The sequence below is a fragment of the Xiphias gladius genome, chromosome 24 (assembly GCF_016859285.1).
Source record: "Xiphias gladius isolate SHS-SW01 ecotype Sanya breed wild chromosome 24, ASM1685928v1, whole genome shotgun sequence".
In the NCBI taxonomy this organism is placed as follows: domain Eukaryota; kingdom Metazoa; phylum Chordata; class Actinopteri; order Istiophoriformes; family Xiphiidae; genus Xiphias; species Xiphias gladius.
This window is the reverse complement of record NC_053423.1, coordinates 7,514,003-7,536,485: the sequence shown is the minus strand read 5'-3', so window position 1 is coordinate 7,536,485 and position 22,483 is coordinate 7,514,003. Positions and strand designations below refer to the sequence as shown.

The 22,483-nt window shown below is 42.9% G+C and overlaps 1 protein-coding gene across 2 annotated transcripts; it reads left to right on the top strand.

Moving 5' to 3' along the window:
* The first annotated feature begins 13,271 nt into the window (after positions 1–13,271).
* On the top strand, positions 13,272–17,677 carry LOC120785898 (1-acylglycerol-3-phosphate O-acyltransferase ABHD5-like). Of its 2 annotated transcripts, XM_040120863.1 has the most exons (8): positions 13,272–13,464; positions 13,605–13,675; positions 14,273–14,355; positions 14,634–15,042; positions 15,709–15,860; positions 16,496–16,607; positions 16,689–16,869; positions 17,303–17,677. In XM_040120863.1, exons 2-8 carry the CDS (start codon positions 13,632–13,634, stop codon positions 17,390–17,392), a joined length of 1,071 nt encoding a protein of 356 aa, XP_039976797.1. In that variant the 5' UTR covers positions 13,272–13,464; positions 13,605–13,631; the 3' UTR covers positions 17,393–17,677. The 2 variants fall into 2 exon arrangements, with proteins under 2 accessions (XP_039976797.1, XP_039976796.1); XM_040120862.1 differs by having other exon boundaries at positions 13,272–13,675.
* Positions 17,678–22,483: the final 4,806 nt, after the last annotated feature.

Below are 22,483 nucleotides of genomic sequence, written 5' to 3'. Positions count from 1 at the left end.
TGTAGACCCTCTCTAACCTTGCTTTCAGGTCTCACCCAGACAGTACTAGCCAATAAATGGCGGAAAAATGATCTGAAAAAGATGGAATCGTCACTTCTTAAATAAGAGATATTTTTGTCCAAAGAAAATGGGTCATTACAATGCAGAATATTGTCTTCTTTTAATAAAGAATAATGTCATTTAAGAGTTTACCAATCTGAGACCAAAAAAGCTTTGACTAGTCCTAAAATGCTGATGTACAGTACTACACACTACACTAGACTGCACCCCCTCTACAAAGATCTGCAATCACATGGGCAGAATTTAACAAAGGCCACATAAGGATAAGAGCACATCTATTACTGCAGTTGACACAAAGAGGGAATTGATAATGTAGTGTCATATGGACGGGGCTGAACCCCTCTACAGCCTTGTGAGACGGAGGCTGAAAGAGGCTCGGCTGGTGCTGCATGACGACGGAGAGTCGGGCAGGGATGACGACCAGCTGTCAAATGGGACAAGTTGAATAAGGGCGTCAGGGACTGAGAAGGAGAGAAGACCGAGAACACAGCAGCGCAATGCGCACGTGATCTTCTGGAGACGAATGCCGCCGTACAGGACGAGCTCAGACATGATGATCAGACATACTGTACGCACATGCTTGACGAAGTGCCCTGCATATACCATTTAACGTAAGAACCCTACCTCTACTCCCCCCACCCACCCACATACACACTCGCTCAGAACATGACATGAGACTGCACATATGATCTGCCGCCCTTTGTCTGGGTTCGTTGGTCAGTAATGGCCGTCAGTTCGACACATTATGCTCCTGCTCTCAGTCTCTCTCTTTCCCTCTCACATGCGCACACACTCACTGACACACACACACACACACACACACACACACACACACACACACACACACACACACACACACACACACACTCACACACACACATGCACACTGGCAGTCATGTGCATGGCAGATGACCCCTCCTCGCAAACATGTGTTTTAACTTCATTCTCTATGGTACGTCTATCACACATTACAGTAGTGTCATGACCGCCAACCAACCCCCCCTCCTCTCAGCCTCCATGTCCTCAGAACGCACCCCCACCCCCACCCCAACCCCCACCCACCGGGTGATCATCTGCTGTGACCGTGTCCTCCTATCATTATGAGTCAGGAGTGTTCGACAGCGATGGGTGGAGGTGGGGGGGGGGGGCCGTGGGGGGCTTGGGTGTGGGTGGGCACCCTATTTGACTTTTTTTAATTTTTCTGATCAGAAAGAACTTTCCCACCCATCGGCGGCGGTGTGAGCGCTGCTACAGCACCAGACAGAGGGGACCCTTTGTCTCCCACCAGCACCACACTGGGAGGGACAGCGTACGTACGCACACATATACTGTACATACTGGCATGGCTACAAACGTACGCACACACACTCTCTGACAGCAACAGCATCAGTACAGTGGTGAAACACAGGATGCAAAAGTGACAGCCCCAACATCCTGGAGCACATCAGTGGCTGCACACCTGTGTATGGTAAATCCTTTAAAATTCAGTACATATAGTACCCTATATGTAAGCAATGTGGAATCACTTCATTGTGCGCATCTAGAGCATGTGTGTGAATGTGTGTGAGAGTGTGTGTGCGTGTCCTCAAACTCACCTGGCAGCACCCCTGTAACTGGTTGTCGCGGTAATGCAGCCTCAACTGGGGTTGCAGAGCTGTGACACCTGATGTCCCTCCTCCATCTCACTCTCACTCTCTCTGCTGTAGTATAGGATCAGTAGCTACACCCTAGCACTAACAGAAGAGGGGGAGACAGAGAGGAGGGGTTCTTATCGAGCCTGGCAGATCGTACCACCAGCCGCACGGAAACGAGGGAGCCGGGGGCAGAGCTGGTAGGGATGACCCTGATAACGCTCCGTCGAACTGCTTCCGAACCACCCTGCTGTCTGAGCTGAGATGGTCTGTCCCTGCTCCCACTGCTCTGATTGGACAATGCGCTTCCTCCTTCATCAAAATGTAAAATTCCAAGACAGAGAGAGTAGTGCAGCGTTTGTGTATGTGTGTATATGTGTGTGTTTGTGTGTGTGTGTGTGTGTGAAAAAGAGAGAGTGTGTGTCTGAGAGAAAGACAGACAATGCAAGAGAAAAAATGTGTGTACCTCATGTGTGTATTTGTGGAATGTTTGTCATGCAGACTAGTATGACTGTATGGATGAATAGGAGTGTGTTTGAGTGTCTGTGTGTGTGTGTTTGCCTGGGCGTTCATGTAAATGTGTGTGTTTGCGCCTTTGTGTCAGGGAGACGATATACAGGATGCCATTGTCTGTGTGGGCGTGTGATAGAGGAAGAGGTAGTCGACAGAGAGACACAAGACAAAGAGAGCAAGAGATAGGAAGACATGGTAAATTGTGTGTGTGTGCGTGTGTGCATGTGTATGCATGCGTGCGTGTTTTTGCTACCTCTTTGAGACCTTTTCGGGTATAAACAATGACCTTGTCGGGACCAGTAGTCCTAATGGGGACCAAAGCCTGGTGCTAACGAGGCAAAATGTCATTTCTGAGGTCCTGGTTAAGGTTAGGGTTAGGGCTAGGCTGTCCACAATGAATGCAATGTCCTCACAAGGATAGCTGCGTACATTTGTGTGTGTGTGTGTGTGTGTGTGTGTGTGTGTGTGTGTGTGTGTGTGTGTGTGTGTGTGTGTGTGTGTGTCCATGTGTGTGTGTGTGTGTGTGTGTGTGTGTGTGTGTGTGTGTGCGTGTGTGTATCCGTGTGTGTGTGTGTGTGTGTGTGTGTGTGTGTGTGTGTGTGTGTGTGTGTGTGTGTGTGTGTGTGTGATAGAGGCAGAGAAAAAGAGAGCAGTGTGTACGGCCTGAGAGCTGTCATCATTAGTCTCTCCGCAGCGGCTGGTGTTGGGCTGCAAAGGGGATTGTCAGTCAGTTTCTGTCACAACATGTCACACTGAATGGACACACACACACACACACACACACACACACACACACACACACACACACACACACACACACACACACACACACACACACACACACTTTCCCACAGGAGATCATGTCAAGATGGGGGCCTGGTTGCTCTGACAAAGCTGATCCAACACCCCCACAAACTTTCACCCCGCTCCTCTTACTCCTGTGCAACAGTGTCACACGCAGGATCAATCCCCGGATTTCTCAGTCTCGCTACCATTAACAAAAAAAGGGCAGGTAGAATAGGACGTGGTGTATAAGGAGCACAACACACAGACAGGCAGCAAAAGGAAGAGAGAGTGGCAAGAGGCAGATGGCAGTGAGCGTTCACACACGGTCCAGTCTCCTGAGAACTAACCAGTGAAATACTGCTGACTCACTGTGCTTGTGGCAGGCCCTAAAACGCACACAGATCAACCCAAGGAATCCAGCTAATTCACACAAAACTATTCAAAACAAATTACTGATCCCTGATACATATCAGTGAAGGGGTGAGGAAAGAAAAAAAAAAAAAAAACACACGCACACACACACACACACAACAAACAGCGTTTCGTTCCCATCCAATCGATCCCCTGTAGTTCACTGCAGTGGGGAGTTTTATGCTCACACATAAAACAGACCTTCTCTTTTTCCTGGCTTTTCACTGTCTCTCTCCTGCTGCTGATTTAATTACCTTCTATATTTATCGGAGCTCAAGATGCTATTTTGGTTTCGAGACTCTTGTCACTGATATCAGGAGGCTACATTATTCAGAGTGAGAGCACCGGGGCCGTCAGATACAGAACAAGAGCGCTTTTGTTAACCCTATGGAGAAGGATGGAGGATAGATCACACTTACAATATGGCCGATCGTGTCTGTGGATTGTCTAACATCCGTATTCAGTACATTGTGAAGCCGTGATTTTGCTCAGACTCTGTAAAGAGCAGTGGTCTAAGGTGTGGTCTGTCTTTCGTGTGTCTCCATTTTCTGAGTGCTTCATCTCAAATCTCAGCTCCAGAGCATCAGGACTATTTCACAGAGAAACGCAAAAACACCCACATATAAAGATACAAATGGGTTACCACAAACACACAAACGCAGAGGTGCGTGTATGTTTGTGCACAGCATGCCCCTGAATACACACACACACACACAAAGCAACACACACTGCCGGTATAGATTGGTGTCCTCCATATTTGGTTGTGATTTATGATTGCTTTTCAGTAGAGACCACAGTCATCTAAGAGATGATGGCCATATTGATCTGATAAACAGTTTCATTTACTGCCAAAGCCTGCCATTCATACTCACACTTACACACACTCTGTGCACATTGGCGCACACACACACACACACACACACACACACACACACACACACACACACACACACACACACACACACACACACACACATACACACGGCAAAGACACATAGATTCACAGCAGGAAAAACCCAGCTTTCTGCCTCATCAATTCCCCACCTCCTCCACGTCTGCTTTTCTGTTTCTCTGCTCTTTCTCTTCGCCTCCCCCCAGGCCACCTCACCCTCTCCTCTGCTCTCAACACGCTTTAACCCATTCCTCTTCTGCCCTCGTTCTCGTTTTTTCTACAAGCATCCTCTGCCAGTCACCTGGTTCTCTACCAATAATCTCCCCCGCGCACCATGGCCTCTTTGTTTCACCGTTAAGCTCCACATGGCTTCACACTAAGGTTATATCTCAGTTTGCCAATATTTCCCAGCAAGCATTTGACAGCAATATTCAGGACGTGACTGAGTTTAACATTACCCTGGAAAAAATTTTGCTAAATATTAAATCATAAAGCATAGATACATATTTTTTTCAGGTCTATTTTAATGCAGTGCTCAGATGCCATATGTACAGTGCACTGAATGACTTGCTGGTCACTGTATTATTCCTCCTGTCCATTCTGGCTGAGATATGATACCTTAACAGGGAGATTATCATGTAGGGGATAGGGGACAACATCAACAGTAACAGTTCTGCAGAAGCTATTGTGATGCTTCAGTAGTTAGACAAATCGAAAGGATATGTTCATCCTGGTCGTGTGTGGGTGCAGGCATATGAGAAGCTCAGCAAAGACACAGTCAGCAAGGAAACACTTTTCGTGGAAACACATAGAGGGAATTTTGTTCTAATAACACACTAACCTTGGGAGATACCCACTTGTCTAATTTGTCTAATTCAGAAGGCTGAAGACTCATTTTAGCTTCAGCTAAATTTTGCAATGTATTTTTGCACAGAAAGAGGACAATGGATTTTGCCCTCCATTTCTCCCAGTTCTCTATTAAAATAGACTTAAAAATACCTCATCCTCGATGAAAAAGATTTCTAGGTTCCAATTTTCCACACAGTGGCAACAATAAGCGACTTTGGATGTTGCCTAAACAATAAAATCAGCTCTATATTTACACAAACCCCCAAACCTTTCGGACCTTCAAAATTTCCGACTGCAGTCCCTTGGCAAGATGTTCTAAAACCAACGAAGTGAAAGGAGAGACTGCCTGAAAATGTGCGCAGTTATCCCCATATTTTAACAATTATTGGTTTTTCTCTGTTTATGACATCTGGCTTTTCAACCAACCTTCAAGAGTTGCCATTTGACACAACTAAACCCACTTTGACCTTATGAAGTGGTCAAACAACATGTAATACAAACTTGTTCTATTCAAGCTTAACCCAGTTTAAAATGTTCTTTAGTTCGCCTTTTATCTCATTTGCACATCTGCAAAGCAGCGCGCAGCTTTTATCAGTACCTGATGTTGCTACAGTGTAGCATGAAATTTAGCTATGACAGTTGCCATTAAACCAGAGTAGCAATAGCCAAGGTCGTGATTAAGTGTATAATGCCAGCAATCGTGGCTCCTTTGTTGTAACATAGTGCTCCACCACAGTAGCAAAGAGTCAAATGGTGCTCCGTCACTCCCAGGAAGTTTATAGCCGTGGTCAGTAGCAAAAAGAGCTTGGTTGTTTCATGCGTTAAATATTGCACACGGTCTGTCAGGGTTGTCCACTTCAGCAATGATGGACCATAGTCCCATCCAAACGATTTTATTTCATTAGTCCATTATATTATTTAATTCAATTTTTTAACACTGATGTCAGGAATTAATCCGGCGCTAGAAGGACTAATGTTTTCGATGTGTTTCACTACTGTTTAATTGGTGTGATGGGTCAAACTGCCTTAATTAACCCTACTGCTAACTCTAAATTTAGTAGGAGAGTTTTAGTGTCTGATGATGGTCTAAATGTTCATTCGAAAGGCTTTACCACTCTGACAAGAATAACTCTCTGGGATGAAACTCTGTATACTTGTGCTTTTTTTTTGGAATGAAAATGGTTATATTCAAAGATATAATGAATATCAATCTTTAAAATCGCTGAACCTCCTTGATATTTGTGTCTTTTCTGTGTGTGTCTGTGTATGTGTGTGTGTGTGTGCGCGCATGTGTGTGCATCATTTGTGAGTAAACAGATAATGCAAGAGGAGTGGAATGGGGAAAAACACACACCAGTGAGTGTGCAACATATTCACACACACACACACACACACACACACACACACACACACACACACACACACTAGAAGGCTTTCAGTTTCTAAATCAATCCCACATCCGTAGCTAATGTAGTACTGGGCCCTCTTCAGGAAGCATTAGGCCTATTAGTCAAAGTGTGTACGCATTCCTGCATGTGTGTGTGTGGGTCTGAGTGTGTGTAGAGGCTGCACACTCAGCAGTAGCCGATCTCAGTGGATCCTGTGGGGTCAGCAGGTGCAATGGGGAATGAGGGACCATCTTATTGTGTGTGTTAGCGCGCGCGCACGTGCGTGTGTGCGTGCGTGCGTGCGTGTTCCCTCCCCTCAATGTCCTCTGGGCTCTTTATCGCTCTAAAATTATCCTCCATTTACTGGAAGACACTGGACAGACAGAGGGAAAGAGAAATATGGACACTCTAGTTTGAATGTCTTCCTGGATCACTCATGGGTGCAGAACTAAGAGACAAACAGACTTCTTGCTTCGTCAAATAATATAATTTAATAAGTGTGGATAAGTTATGAAGTCTGATAGATAGAAAGACTGATGATGTCTTAGATAACCAGAGGAGACATTTTAGCTTTGCAGAATAACACAAAACATCAGAAATGCTTATTACATTCATTGGCCCGTTAGCGCTAGCTGCAAAGCACATAGCCACCTTAGCTACACACAGGCTACTTCGTCTGCTCCGGAGAAAGCAAATGGAGACAGCAGGAACTGTGACTGGACAATGTGGGCTGCTTGTCTTTTCTATTCCAAGTTTCAACGACAGTGAGGCTGGTGTGGTTTTCACCTTGTTGACGGGTGTCGTGGCTGGAGTGATCCCATCGCAAGATGGTCTATAGTTTGAGTCTGATTTTGAAACGTGAACCTATCCTTTAAGAAAGTCTTTTCGTAACAGAGATCTTACAAAGCCAACCCCACGGCTCAAACATTCGGCTCACCGCGACCCCCGATTCTTTTAACATGAACGTAAGAAAATAAATGTAGCCCTGGCAAAGCAGTAGTTTTACAGTATACTCAGTAATGAGACATGTTGAAATAGAAGTTACCTGGACGTAACTCCAGTTATGTAATTACATGCATAGCCAACCGTTGTTCTATATAACAAAGTAAATGAACAGATATAAACACAATTACTGTGGGGAATGTAATTAAAGCACAAGATGGCCTGACCACGTATAATACATGTGTCACTACAATGTGTTGCAGTTGTGCTATCAACAGGTGAAATCCAACGTTGAACTATAAATGAAAACCTACACCATAGGACTCCCAGTAACTCCTGTGTCAACTATAAAACCAGTTTAGGTTGTTTGACTCCTCTTACAACGTACAGTAGACCATATTGGCTTGTAGATACGGAGGACTCTCATTGGCCATGTATTACGGGGTCAAGTAACCCAAATTCAGATAAGAAATATCTTCTCTTTCTCCACTAGTGGTTTCTAGCCAAGCAATATCTTTTTTTTCTTTGAGATTTATGCCACCATCCCTTTATAATAGAGATGATAGTATTTCATTTGCAATGCTCCAAGCTTTGAAAAATTACATTAGAAAAATTCAACAGCACCATGTCCTTCCAGATTTAGCGTCCCCGTTACTAAGGATAATCCACAGACCTCACTGTAAACAATTTTCTAAGGGACTATTTCTTCAGTAGAACGTAGTTCAATTTAAAACTCTTCACGGTGAAATTAATAGATTATCCAGAGTAACAGGGAGAAAATGTTGCAGCTGAATCTTTGAAAAAATTTCATCTGCCTCAAAATCAACACCAAAGTCCGTCCATTAGAAAAATCCGCAGTGCAACCTGCCTCACTTTGCTTAAAAATAAAAATAATTGTATTAGTCTGTCTTTTAGTGCAAAGTCTCGCGATGGTCTGAATACTGCTCTGAGACAAATCTCCACCCGAACAGAAACAGAAAATTCTCAGAGAAATCTTCACTGCTTTTACTGACTGAACTTTTGGCAAACAGTACATTATAAGAGCTGGCATCAGCCTTTAAAATTTCATCTTAATCAAACACTACAGTCACTTCATCTTTGTGTGACATTCTTTCATCATGTTGCCCTCCACTTCCCTTTTGTCTCCGTCCCTCACATGGCCTTGTGGCCCCTCCTTCTCACACTGTATTTGTCCCTGAGGATTTTCACGACCTGAGGTGGATCAAGTCTCTGCAAATCAATATCATCCATTCATGTGGGTGCAGCTCATGTATGATCTTGTGAACGTGCACACTCTAAGACACCGAAGTTGGTGCACCTACAGTAGATAATTACATGCCGTACGTGTAGACCCAAGAGACCAGAAAAGGAGGTGGACTTTTGTCGTTACTGCCAAACACTTGCCTGGACTTTATCTCAGCGTCTGCGTGACGAACGCAGAAGAGAAAATCAGGATACCAGAGAATAACATCCCTATAAATAATACTCTTTACTAATGCCAGCAGTAAGTACTCAAATCTGTAAGAAAGGGCCAGTTAATAGACCCATAGAGATTCTGAGGAGAGAAATGAGGGTAGTGGATGGAGAGATTCAGTGGAAAAGTGAGAGGGAGGAGAGGAAGGAGGAAACTAGTGGAGAAAGCGAGACAGTGAGGCTGGCCATTATAAATCATATCCGCTGTTGGCGCCGGCCATGTATCCTAGCAACCAGACAGACCCTCCACCTCTCCTCCATCCCCTTTCTATCTTCCGCTAACAACCTGGTCACTCTTACTACCCATAGTGCACTGGGCCATGCCCCAGAAACTCCTGAATGAGTGTGGTTTGTGCTCGCAGCTAGCTGACTGGTCTACTCAGGGTTTGCATTAAATTTACGCTAATCAAACCTCATAAGAGCTGACCCTAGATCAGATAATGCACTATGAACAGATACTGGACATACTGCATACCCCTGTCACACACGTACATACAAATTCACGCACACACACACACACACACACTAACACACTGTGCAATACATTGGTGATGAAATGGCATGAATGTCATATTTCAGTGCTGATACCAAACTAATCAGAAATGCTCAAATGCTCTCATGCATACAAAATAACACAAACCTAAGTCTGTGTTTTTTTTGTTTTTTTTTTAGGTTTTACTTACATTATAGAGGAGTAAGCTAGATGAGATAAAGAGGCTGTTGTTTTTTATGTGCCATAACTTGATAGAGCTTATCGGATGCCAAGACACTCGCCCCACCTGAGCTCAGGCCACATGTGACATATCACTTACTTTTCTGTCACAAACAGCCGGAACAAGGTCTAATTGAGCATGAGTAAATTTGCTCCCGTAGCTTCTATTTTATTTTTGAGGACTCACTATGGTGAGGGGGTCGACATCAGCTGAACTCATCATAGACCGACGTTAGTGTCACATGGATTGGAAGCTTTCGCTGTGTTACAACTCCGTACTACACACTTAACAAGTTTGGTTCTTTCTACTAATTCTCATGGTATAATATTTTTTAGTTAGTATATAAGAAGTCCATGGGCCTCCTTCATGGAAAACATTTTGACATGCCACAGTCTGAGAAGCACTGGTGCACATAATAAACTTAAGGATGGCTGAATCTGCTCTTCTGGTTTCAGGATGCTGGTAACGTGCATGCTGGTCCGCTGTCACACTGTCACGGCTTACTTAAATAAAACGGAGATATTATTCGTTTTTTTAATAACATCTGCTTTTCGTACTAAGACACGTCAAAATGTCTGCTGTGAACAAGGCCTATGGATTACACCATTTCTTACTAAAAGGAAACTATGCAATGCAATCGCAGTTGGATGTCAATCAATGTGCAACTTTGGATCGTCACTGACGAGATTTTTTCAGAGTTGTCTCAACCCTTATTTCGATTCTGTGCAGCTGCTAGCAGCTCCTCAATTTCCTTTGTGCATTGCATCACAAACTAAAAATAGTTTTTCCAATTTTAGTATGCATACAGTTTAAGTACATTTAATTTTGTCACTATACCAGTGTAAACAAATGAAATACACAAAGCCTGCCTAAAATTAGTCTGTAGTACTGAATTGGGACGCAGCTTTAGCATTGTTGACCCCCTGTAATCATATGAAATCCAAATGCAGCCTTGCTCATTTCAATAACTTGGGGAAAATCTGAGATAAAACTAAATGTTTGCACATTCAGTAGTTGTCAAGATGCCGTCAGGATGACAGGATACTGACTAAAGCATGACTTTAAGACGCATCTTAATATATCTGAGTGCCGTAATCTCTGGATAACCCATTGTGGTCATTTATCATGGGACCGATGGCGTGTTTTTCTACAGTTTCTACAGTAGAGTTCTGCATGTAAGACCTCTACAGGATGAATGCTATCTGAGCTGACATTATAGTACACACCTCCAAGCACAGTCAGTTGCATTGCACAATGAGACAATTTAGGACGAATTGTAATGGCTTTGCCTGTTTTTTCCTCCCGATTGTCCCAGGACTGAGGACACTGAACAGACCCTCTTTTTATGTCAATTTACTGCCAGACCAGGGGTTACTGATTTTGAGCCCCAGATAAAACAAGAGGAAGAGCACACACTGTGTAACCTCTAGCTAGAATGACCAGCATTTAGTTGTCAGACACTCTGCGCAGGCCGGCTCCATGCTGCAGCTTTATGCTGTCTCCTCACTAAAAGCTTCACCCAGTTACTGGTCTCCAGACAGTTACAGTCTTATACTACCCCTGCTGCTCTTTGGGCTTGGCTACAGCCTCATTGTCTGGCTTATGAAATTTTGAGTACTCAGCAGAGTGAACAGACAGTAACACACATGGAGGATGAGTGTGTGCATCTATGAGAGCAAAGGAAAGAAGTACTCAGGAACCACTCAGTCAACCCGTAGTCCGAGAGCCACCAGAAGTGGGTGGTATGAGAGGAAAATTGTGTTTGAGGAATGAAGGACAAAGCAGCCGAAGTGTCTGTGAGTAAGATTGCGTGCGTGTGTGTTTGTGTGTGTGTGTGTGTGTGTGTGTGTGTGTGTCTGTGTGTGTGTGTGTGTGTGTGTGTGCTTGTGTTTCTGTGTGTGTGTGTGTGCTTGTGTGTGTGTGTGTTTGTGTGTGTGTGCGCTTGTGTGTGTGTGTGTGTGTGTGTGTGTGTGTGTGTGTGTGTGTGTGTGTGTGTGTGTGTGTGTGTGTGTGTTTGTGTGTGTGTGTGTGTGTGTGTGTGTGTGTGTGTGTGTGTGTGTGTGTTTGTACTGATAGAGCACAACTATGCCACCTTGTGGACCAGGATTGTCAGTGCTCTCCTCTAATTTTCCTTCGCCTGTGAGAGAAAAAATTATAAATTATTTAAAGGTGATTTTTGCAGGTCATCACAGCCTTTGGAAAAGTGATTATATACAAGGACTTGCCACCATGCTGAAGGAATAAAAACAGGAGTAAAGCTTGTCAAACGATCACTTTCTTCTTTCTTACATAATGTACATACTCTATATAATGTGTGGTGTTTCTAGATACATTTAAATCCTATACTATCCTGCTAAACTAGGTGGTTCCCCGTGCCTGAGGCCTCCAAAAAACACAAATAAGTCTGTCTCTAATCAGCGTACAATGACTACACATTCATTTCTTGAAGGATGCTCCTGAGCTTTTCAAGGACAACACCTCTATAAATCTATGAGATAAACCCGCTTTTAAGATTTAATGAGATTCATAGAGGAAAAAAGGAAAAAGTAAGAAAAAAGTAAGAAAAGAAAAAGTAAGATAGCAAAAGTACTATTCCTATAGCAGCAGGATCACACTGTACACCCAAATCCATCAGGACAATGAACTAGATTAACTTTCCCTTTAATCTCTGCCCTTATCTAAAATTATAGGAGGAAATTTATCTAGATAAGCAAAGGTTTAATCTCTACGCCAGCAACTGCGTTTCTGACTATTATTGGCCTAGATATTAGTGCGAATGAAGCCAAAGTCATCTCCCTTGGTTTGTCTTTGCACAAGACCCACAAGAAACAAATTCAGGCAAAAAACAAACAAACAAACAAAACAAAATAGAAACAGGACATTTCAGGCAAAAGTTGGGAAAGTTTCTGTTGAGGTATGTAATTCTAATTAACCCCCTAAAACTAATGTGATTTCCCCTTACGTTAGTGACCATAATGCTACTTTTGTGTTTTTTATTCTTTTGCTTTTGTTTTCTTGTTTTGTTTGTTTTATTCCCCCCCGCATCTTCAGCAAGAGCTCCTGCCAGATGTTTACGCAAAATAATATTTAAAAAGTAAAATACAGTATTTCGCAACACAATATATAATCAGTCAAGGTGTCACACTGGGCGTAGAAATGACGTTTAGTTCGTGTGTAGAAATGGCATTTACGCAAGTTCATTTTTCAAGTAGATGCCGAACATATATTTCCAAAACAGGACAGCATAAATAGCTAAGCAGTTCATCAATAAGTGACCCCGCTGTGAGCGTCTGACTGGGTAAGTGTAAGTGAATATTTAATGAATTACTTATACTTTTTTATTTTAAGGATCTTGGAGGTCAACGTGTTTGTGTAATAGTGTATTACCCTTTGTTGTATGAAGCCACTGGAGGTCAGCTGCGTACCTTCGGCGAATAGGTCTGTGAATTTAGTCAGTGCCCAAATTCCTCTTATTGCTCCCGGATCCCTGTGAAACACGACTTCCTTATTACTTAGGTAAAGTCAGCGTAAACTGGCTGCCAGGTGAATTTTCTACCGGCGAACTAGAACAAGAATAGCAAGTCAGGGGCCCTGAACGCAGCCCACCTTGAGCTGGCTGAGGACCCACTCAGGGCAGCAGATGTTCGGGCCACGCTGCTGCCTTCGGGTGCAGTTGGATATACGAAAGCTGGACGTTCTGAAAGCACCCCAGCGCCCCAAAGCGCCGAAGATAATTCGCCGAGGGCTGAACTCTCAGGAGAATTTAGCTTTTCATTAATATTCCTATTTACCACGTTACCCTTGAAGTTAGTCACATGCTGTACTCACATACACTTGTAAAAGTGTTTTTTGTTATTAGTTGTAATTTTAACTTCAAAACGTACAATTCAGTCTTTACGGGGTGTGTTGGAATGCATCATAATAAACTCTGACAATACTCTCTCAGCCGGTCGCGAGGCAATCACAGTACAGCATGCGAAGGATGGCGGAGGAGATACAACCTGGCAAGGAGCAGAGGTGAGTTTTCCTCCTTTAAAAAAACAAAAACGTTTTTATGTTTAACTTGTCCTCCCGCGGCTGGGCATGTAAGCCTGCCTGTTACTTTCCCCCTTTTTTGTGTGTGGCGACATTACCCAACTACTTTGTTTTCTTGAGCTAGCTTGGACAAACACACTCGAGCCCAAACCGAACCTCCATTAAAATTGTCTCACGTTAATGTATCCTCGGTTATTTGGCAAATATCCAAATATAGCATACGTGGTTCATTCGGGTGTACGAGGAGACTACTGGGGATTTCTGTATGTTCTTAAGTAATCTTTTACGAAGTAAACGTGTATGTTGGAAACCAAATCAACATTAAGTTGACATATATTTAACGACAACAATGGCTCAAAACCCACAGAACAAACTGACTATCTAGGCTTCACTCTATTTTTTTTTTTTGCATGCTGTACATTTGTTTTATCGGGGAAGTACTGTATAGATTGTATACCAGCAGCACTGATAACAAAAATGCGATATGGTCAAAGTTCAATTTATAGTTTGTCTATGTTTGCATGTGTTTTATGTTTTCTGCCTGCCCTCTTGGATGCATGTTTGCTGTCTGAATCACAGCTCCTGGATACTAAGCTGGCTTCCCTCTTGGTGCCCCACTTCTCCTTCTCGGCTGAAAGATGCAGAGGAAAAAATGCTCAAGAGTAAGTGTGTTTTAAAGAGCTGTTGAACCACTTGTAAGAACTTGACCAGTTTTCAGTCAAGAGTTTTAGTGTTGCATTGTCTAATTGCTGAGAGGACTCGGTGTCTGCAATTTCTTGTGTTTTTTTTATTTTTTTCTCTCATAAAAAGGGTCAAAAATATCAGACCTGGTTATTGAAAGAACATATTTCAGTCTAATGAATCTGAAGCAAGGATGAAGCCCATTTCCCCAACTTCACCTCCTCCATCCCTGTCCCATAATCTCTCCACTCTACTGCAGTTGTGAAGCGGCCTTTCTCCAGGCAGCACGTCCGGATATCCAACAACAACTACTTGTGGACCATAGCGTTTTCCACTCAGCCACAGCCATGCTCCCCATCTCGTCCCCAGCCCCCTGCTCAACCCAGGCCTTCTCTGGTTCTCCTGCATGGCTTTGGGGGTGGAGTTGGCCTTTGGGCCCAAAACCTGGACTCTCTCTCCAGCAGCGGACCGGTCTATGCTCTAGACCTGCTGGGCTTCGGCAGGAGCAGTCATCCCCAGTTCAGCACCGACCCGGAGGGGGCTGAGGAGCAGTTTTTGGCAGCCCTAGAGGAGTGGAGGGAGAAGGTGGGACTGGAGGAAATGGTGCTGCTGGGACATAACCTCGGAGGATACCTGTCTACTGCCTACACTCTCAAACACCCACACAGGTGCTTTTGTGTGTGTGTGTGTCTGTGTCTGTTTGTCTGTGGCTGGATGAGTATAATTTAACTTGTTTATGAATACACAGCAAATTACTTGTATTGAGAACAGTGGTCAATACTGAAGTACAGAATTAAAACTTATGTGAAAATACAATGCATTGCTCCACGGGAGCAAACACAAAGAAGAATAAGTTTAGGTTAAGGAGTGTGGTGTTTAAAGCTGCAACGATTTGTCGACTAATCCAATAGCTGATCAGAAGAAAATTAATCTAACCATTGTGATAACTGATTAATCATTCCAGTCATTTTTTCAAGCAAAAATGCAAAACATTTACTGGTTTTAGTTTTTCGGATTGTTATGTTTTGCTGATTTTCATGGTCATACATAACAGTAAATGAGATATCTTAAGTTTTTGGGCTGATGGTCTGTAAAATCATGCAATTTGAAGTGCCTCCTTATGCTATGGAGAGTAATTCTTGATATTTCATGTACTAAATTATTCATTTTTCCATTGTGCCATCTGCAAAATAAGAAGTAAATGTGTGTATTTGTAATTGAATTTCAACATTTAACATTAAGTGTGTACATCGAGTAACTGTGTGTGTGTGTGTGTGTGTGTGTGTGTGTGTGTGTGTGTGGGCTGGCGGGCGGGCGGGCGGGCGGTTGGTCAGGGTAAAACATCTGCTGCTGGTGGAGCCGTGGGGGTTTCCAGCACGTCCTGAGAACCCCAACCACAACTCCATCCCAGTGTGGATCAGAGCCATGGGGGCAGTCATGAGCCCCTTCAACCCTCTGGCTGGACTCAGACTGGCTGGGCCTCTAGGTCAGCACACACATATATGAAAACATACAGTACTTGCCCATAAACACACTCAGATGTATCCTTACCTCTATTTCCCATTCAGTATACAGATTTTGATGGCTCGCTAAAGATGTGTAAACTTCAAAATAATGTATAAGTGAATTGTGATTTAATTAGCGTAAAAATTAGGCCATGATTGGCGATGACTAAACCACCTCATTCCTGTGGTATTGTCAGATTATTCTTGAATTGTTCTCCATATAAAAAATAAATTTCTTTGAAACTTTTTGCTTCCTAACACAAAAAGGATTTTGATCCTTGTCCCCCTACCCTGTCTTTGTCATTATCCAGTGTTTGTTTAATCTCTCACTTGACTGAAAAAAAGGATTTTTCTCCTATTGGTCATGCAACCTTTTTATTATCTCATTATTATCTCGGTTTTTGGTGTCCTTTTCCCCCTTACGTGCCATAAGACAATGAGTATTTGTACTGTAAAGCACACCAACACATTTCTAATCTGTATGGCACGAAATATGAAATGCAATGCAGAGGTCAGAAGAGGCTACCAGTGTTTTTGACAGTGGTCTGGTTTGTTTGAGTTGCTATAGTAATATCTGAAAGTAAATTTCCTTGTTTTTTCTTCTCGCCTCCCTCAGGTCCAATGCTGGTCCAGACCATCAGGTCTGATTTCAAGCAGAAATACTCCTCTGTGTTCAATGACAACACCGTGTCTGACTACATCTACCATCTGAACGCCCAGACTCCAAGGTGAGGAGCTTTTTAAGCCAATATGCACAGAGATGTTATTTCTTAACACATCATACGTACATAATCCTACATCTGTTTCAGTGGAGAAACAGCCTTTAAAAACATGACCATTCCCTATGGCTGGGCTAAGAGGCCTATGTTGGAGAGGATTGGGCAAGTCCAAGCTGACATTCCCATTTCCTTCATCTACGGATCACGCTCCAGCATAGACTGCGACTCCGGATATGACTTCAAGAAAACCAGACCAGATGTGGTAATCAAAGTAGGTTCCTTCCTGTGTCTTTCTTTTTGTCACTTCAGTTTGTCGTCAAAATGGGTATGAAAAGAAACATCCATGGCATGACACAGTCTCAATTTTCTTTGTTTTAAGTAGCACCAAAACTTACAAATGTGGAGACTTCATTTTCAAATGTGTAAAAATTTAATTTGGGTTGTTGTATCGGCTATTTCACAGAGGAAATACACTCATTTTCTCAAAATTTTCAGGGCTGACATAAATGTTCATGAGATAAATTCACATTACATACAATATTCATTTGTATTAAAACAAGTTGCAATGTGGCTCAAAATGCATAAACTCATGCTTTTCTGAAGGCAGAGCACGCACTTGATGGCAAAGATTTCCTGCCTTTTGTGGAATATGAACCACAACACCTTTATCTCCCTCTGTTCAACTGTGTGTATGTATTTATCAGGTGATCAGAGGAGCAGGCCATTATGTTTTCGCCGACCAGCCAGATGACTTCAACCAGACGGTCCTTCAGATCCTTGCCAGAGCAGAATAAGAAAAGTGGGGATGCGAAGCAATGACAGTCGCTTCATTCGGACACGCAGGAGAACACGGGGATTAACTGACACAAATCCATTACAGAACCAGAACAGTTCAACTGTAAGCCTCTTTATCATGCACTTTACTCTTAAGAGAGACCCATCACCGACTGAAGACACTTTACACATCATTCCACACTCAGGCACTCTCAAAGGCTTGAGATCAAAGGTCAGATGATGCCACAGGGTACTTTATCCAGCCTCATGTAAATAACTTTCGTAAATAAATGTGAGATGCAGTCTGTGTTGCTCACTTAGCGCTTTTCCTGTCCTCGTGTGGTAGGACTCGCTTCAAACTGGCATCCATTTCGAAATATGAATTCTGAGAAACTATTGGGCAACAAAACATAAATAACAAAAAAAAAAGGAGAAATCCTCTCTCAAGAGAATATCTTAATTTGGGAAGAGGTCTAGGCAAAGTACACAGGATGTTCCTTTTCTGACCCCTCACTCACTCTGTGAGAGATATGAGGGAAAAGTAAGTAGGGCAAAGGGCTGGTGTGTTCTTTTTTCTTTTTAGGAAACTTCCTCACTTCTCCAGAGGCGCCCTGACTGAGAGCAGCCAGCAGAGGGCAGCACAGTAACAGCATGCACACATCACCTCCCCCTCTGCCTTGCAGAATGGTAACAGCGAATCTCCTACAAAGCGCCCTCACATGCATATTGAGTTGAGTGACCGACTCAGGAGACCTGGACAGTGATGCTTTAAGAGCAGTGTGACACTGAGCTCACTGCAAAATCACAACTGCAGTGACAGAATAGGGTCAGAGATGTGGCTTGGACTATAAATAAACCCTCTGTTTCAAGAGGCATCGACATGAGTTGGTCCTTTACTAGGAGGTATTCATTTCGTGAATGTGTGAGTCTGCAAAAATAGCTACACCGAGGAATTCAGTGGACATTTTTGTTCTTTTTGGGGTGGTTAAAGTTTCTTCATATTCATAAATTTGAACATGAAAATAATCAGATAAGTTCATGGGTAACTACAAGGGAAAACAGAAGACACCATATGGTCTTATTAAAATTCTTACAAGGTTTGTAAAGGGGCTTTGTTGCCATGAAACACCTAGTTTCTCTTGTGATTGTCACTTTTACCTCAACTAAAGGGCACCCTGTGGGATTCTTGACCACTAGTAGTGCTATGGAGCAATGTTTTTCTGAGTGAGTCAATGTTTTGTTCGTATCGTGCACGCGGGTGATGAGATACATGTACAACCGGTTTCACGCTGTTCCACTGATTGAAGGTTTGTGGCTGTAATACACACAGAAGTGTAGCAATGTGTCAACAAAGGCAAGGACAGGGAAGAGTGCAAGTTAGTAAACTTGGGTGTAAAAATTTCAGGATTTAAAATATCCCAAAAAGCGGCTTTGCAGCTGTTTTATGAGTGAGGAAGCGCATTTAAGGTGCACGACGCATTTCCGTGAGAACCACTGAATGTAAACATAACTTGAGTTTCTTTACGAGGACCCTCGACATCAGGGCACCTTTAATACTGTGACTTTTTCTTTCCAATGAATGTCTCCAACAGCAGGGAGGAGAGGTTGGATGATGGTATTAAAGGTTGCAGTTTGGTAAGCTAAGTAAAAAGAGAGTTGGCAGCCTGGATATATGATATTTTTGAGTATCGAGCACCCTGGCCTTTACCAGGGCAGTCCCTCTCTTACCAGTATCCATCTCTGTCATTTCTGAGACATCAACCCGGTCCACCCGAAGTGTCTCCTGGCAACAGCGTAGCCACGGAGACTGAGTCCTCTGAATCGCCGACCAACAGGAAGCGATGCTGTGGTTGGATGGCGTAATTACGGGTTGTATGTTTTCTTGAAGACACTGGCTGGATGCTTGTCAAGGCAGCGAGGAACATTCAGCAGGAGATCCATGTGCACAGCCTCTTGGGGTTGAAAACGTGGGTACACAATGTACCTGGGCCTCTGCCCATAATACTCACCAAATAAACCTGCAGGCTTATTCATCGTGTCTGTCACCCGCTAGGTCACATGGGCACAAAAATCATTTCAATAGGAGAAGTGACAGGAGCCTGCATACTGGGTTTGGCTATAATCGTAAACTTGAAGGCCTGAAATAACGGTACATAAAAGGTGTGCGCTCACAGAAACACAGTGTTGCATTGCTGCTGGCAGCCTATCAACTCTCATTTTATCTTTAATCAGCCCCATCGCATACAGATTTGTGCAACCAAAGCATCAGGAGCTCAGTGATATCTCTTTTTGACTTACAAGACTGAGCCGATGTTTCTCACTCATTATTGACTCATTTTGGTCCTAACCCGTAGTTTTTGAATCAGTGTAACTGTGCCTAAGGCTTTGTATGCAAGAACAGTGAGTCAGTGGTGCAGAGGGGTGTCCTGGATGAGCACCGCTCTTTTTTTCAAACACCAAATATTCACTATACAATAGGTATCCATCATCACAGTGCAGAAGCCCCACGCAGTGAAGTTCATTTTTTCCTTTGACAGTCAACCAGTGTAATGATATGCTTGCATCATGCACAGGCAGCTCCACTCCCCTTTTGTCTGAACCGTACAATTATAGTCTGCTTATGAGTGACTGATGATATTTACAGAGTCCAAGATTTATTTTTATCCACAAAGGTGGCATTTGCACATTGAAAAAGACAGTATTTCTTTGAAGCCTGTCTAGCAGAATGAAGTTGTTAAATGAAAGGAATATCTATCTATCTATCTATAAAGTTAATTTACCCTCACGTGAGAGACCTGGAAGGTATAGTTATTTCCCAGAATTCCAAGATTTCTCTGTTTTATGCAGTGAGAGCACGTCACAGCACCTCACAGCTCTCACATTATACTCAAGGCGACACAGTCTAACGATCACAGCATTTCAATTCTGTGTGAGTGCATCAGGAAAGACTAACTGAAGCAGAGCTGGAGTTTGCCAGCTGGTTGGCGAGTTTCTACAGACAGGGCACAGGAAAAGCAGCCGATGTGAAGACTTCTCTTTGTCTCACAGAAGGAATGAAAAGGATCCGCAGAATCATTGAGACCTCTACACTGAGACTCAAGCGAAGGCATGTCATCAGTGACATCACTGGGACTGATGCTGAGAAGTGCTACTGATTCATAAAATCCTGTAAAGCTGGTAATTCTCTCTTCACTGAAAGTATCAATCCTGCAGAACTAAATTTGGTTTCTGAGCTACCATTAAAGCAAATCTCTAAACTGTTTGTTCACATTGATTTTGAAGTTCAGCTGGGCCCTCCTCATCCCCTTATTTATACCTACTGTATTATTATTATTATTGTTCGTCTGTATTCAGATGGCCAATTTAAAGACCTATCATTCATTAACTCATATTAAAGCTATAAACATGGTATAGAGCACTTTATAAAGAGCATCTGGAAGTTACTTGATATTTTCCCATATTGTAGTTACCCCGTATTGTCATTCTGCTTCTTAATGTAGAGGGCTATACAGATAAAATTAATTTGCTTGATTAAGTATTGTACTTTAGCTCAATTGGGGAACTCACAAGAGACAGATTAAAAAAAGTGGTTGAAATGTATGCAGCGGAGTTCAAAATATCTTTACTTTAAAGTGGCTATAGTTCATAATTTAATAGTTCAACACATCACATGGTTGCTTGTATGTGAGAAAAGTTGCCTGTAGTGATGCAACCACAGCAAATTATTAAAAATTATTAACTCTGCAGTTCCCCCTCAGCACTACAGAGAATTTTAACCTCTTTCGGCCAATTGTTTTGGTTTTTTCAGCCCACAGCTTTATTGTTCTGGCTCACTCTCACAGCTGGGATCAGCGTCATTTCTAGCAGCAGACAGCTTTTTTCAGTGAAAAACGGCTAAAGACCCACTTTACACAAGCTGCCCAGCACAAAAATAATGGATTTAGTGAGTAGCTTAGCAGCTAAAGAGCCAGATATTTCCCCCAGGAGTTGATAGAAGCAAAGCAGAATTAAAAGGAGAGTCAATATTGGAATCAACATTCATCAGGTGGACACAAAAACTGCTCCAAATGAATGCTAATGTTGCTCTGTAACTGCTGGATATCTAAATAAGCAATGGTGGCAAACAAGTTCACCATAGCAGGTGATAATATATCATTGTTATGTTTACAGTGTATTTCCACTGACCCTAAATGGCCAACTGGGCACCAGTTAGTAAGTTAAAAAACGTTTTTCTGTTAAAAATGTATCAACGCAAAGCCCAAGCTGAGATACCCCAGTGTCGAATCTCGCTTCACAGAAAAGATTGAAATTGACTTTGGCATGTGAAATCGAGTGTTCCTTCAAAACCAAGTAACAACTGTTTTTTGTCACCCTCCAGACTCTTGTACCTGATTTGGAAAAATACCACAGGTTGCAATTGTTCATTATTTCAGAAACAAAGGGTTTTCTAGCCGTAATTTCCGCCTCAAGGTTGAGAGGCCTCTGTGGATTCCATTCTCATATTTAAGATGATTAAAAGCAGGTGTCCTTCAGAACCAACAGGATGTAGCTTGGGAGGAAGTCTGCAACCAGTAATACCTCTGTACTGTCAACCAGGCTCTCTTTAGGCTTCCCCAGACTACAGTTCATTTCATTTTCGAAGTGAGTACCAGGTTCTAAAATTGGCTGATTTGATCCCTAGCTATGCTTACCAGATATTTGTTTATCTGCATATCTGAAGAATTCTCATATTTTTAAAGCTGAAACTTTAAAGCTAACCTGCGGTCATCTGTGCCTCTGTGCTGCTTCATAATTTCCTGTTTAGCAGCAGTGTTGTGGCTGCCTGTTATAGCTATGATACCCAAAACTCTCCAGCTGTGTCCTGCCTTCTTCACAGTATAGAAGAATTGTTGAAGGTTTTTTTCACTTTCCTTTCCTTGCTTTTCGCCCTGCTGCTGTTTGCTCTTTCTACTCCTGGTCATATACTCTTGAGTTTCACAGGTTTATTTGTTGTTAAATTGCCATGGCTTCATTTATCTAATAGCTGTTCTTTCTGGATGCCCTCCCTCTCCTGTTTGCCTTTTGCCAGACTGTCACAGCTAATGAAAACTTGCATTTAATTGACTTGCTGT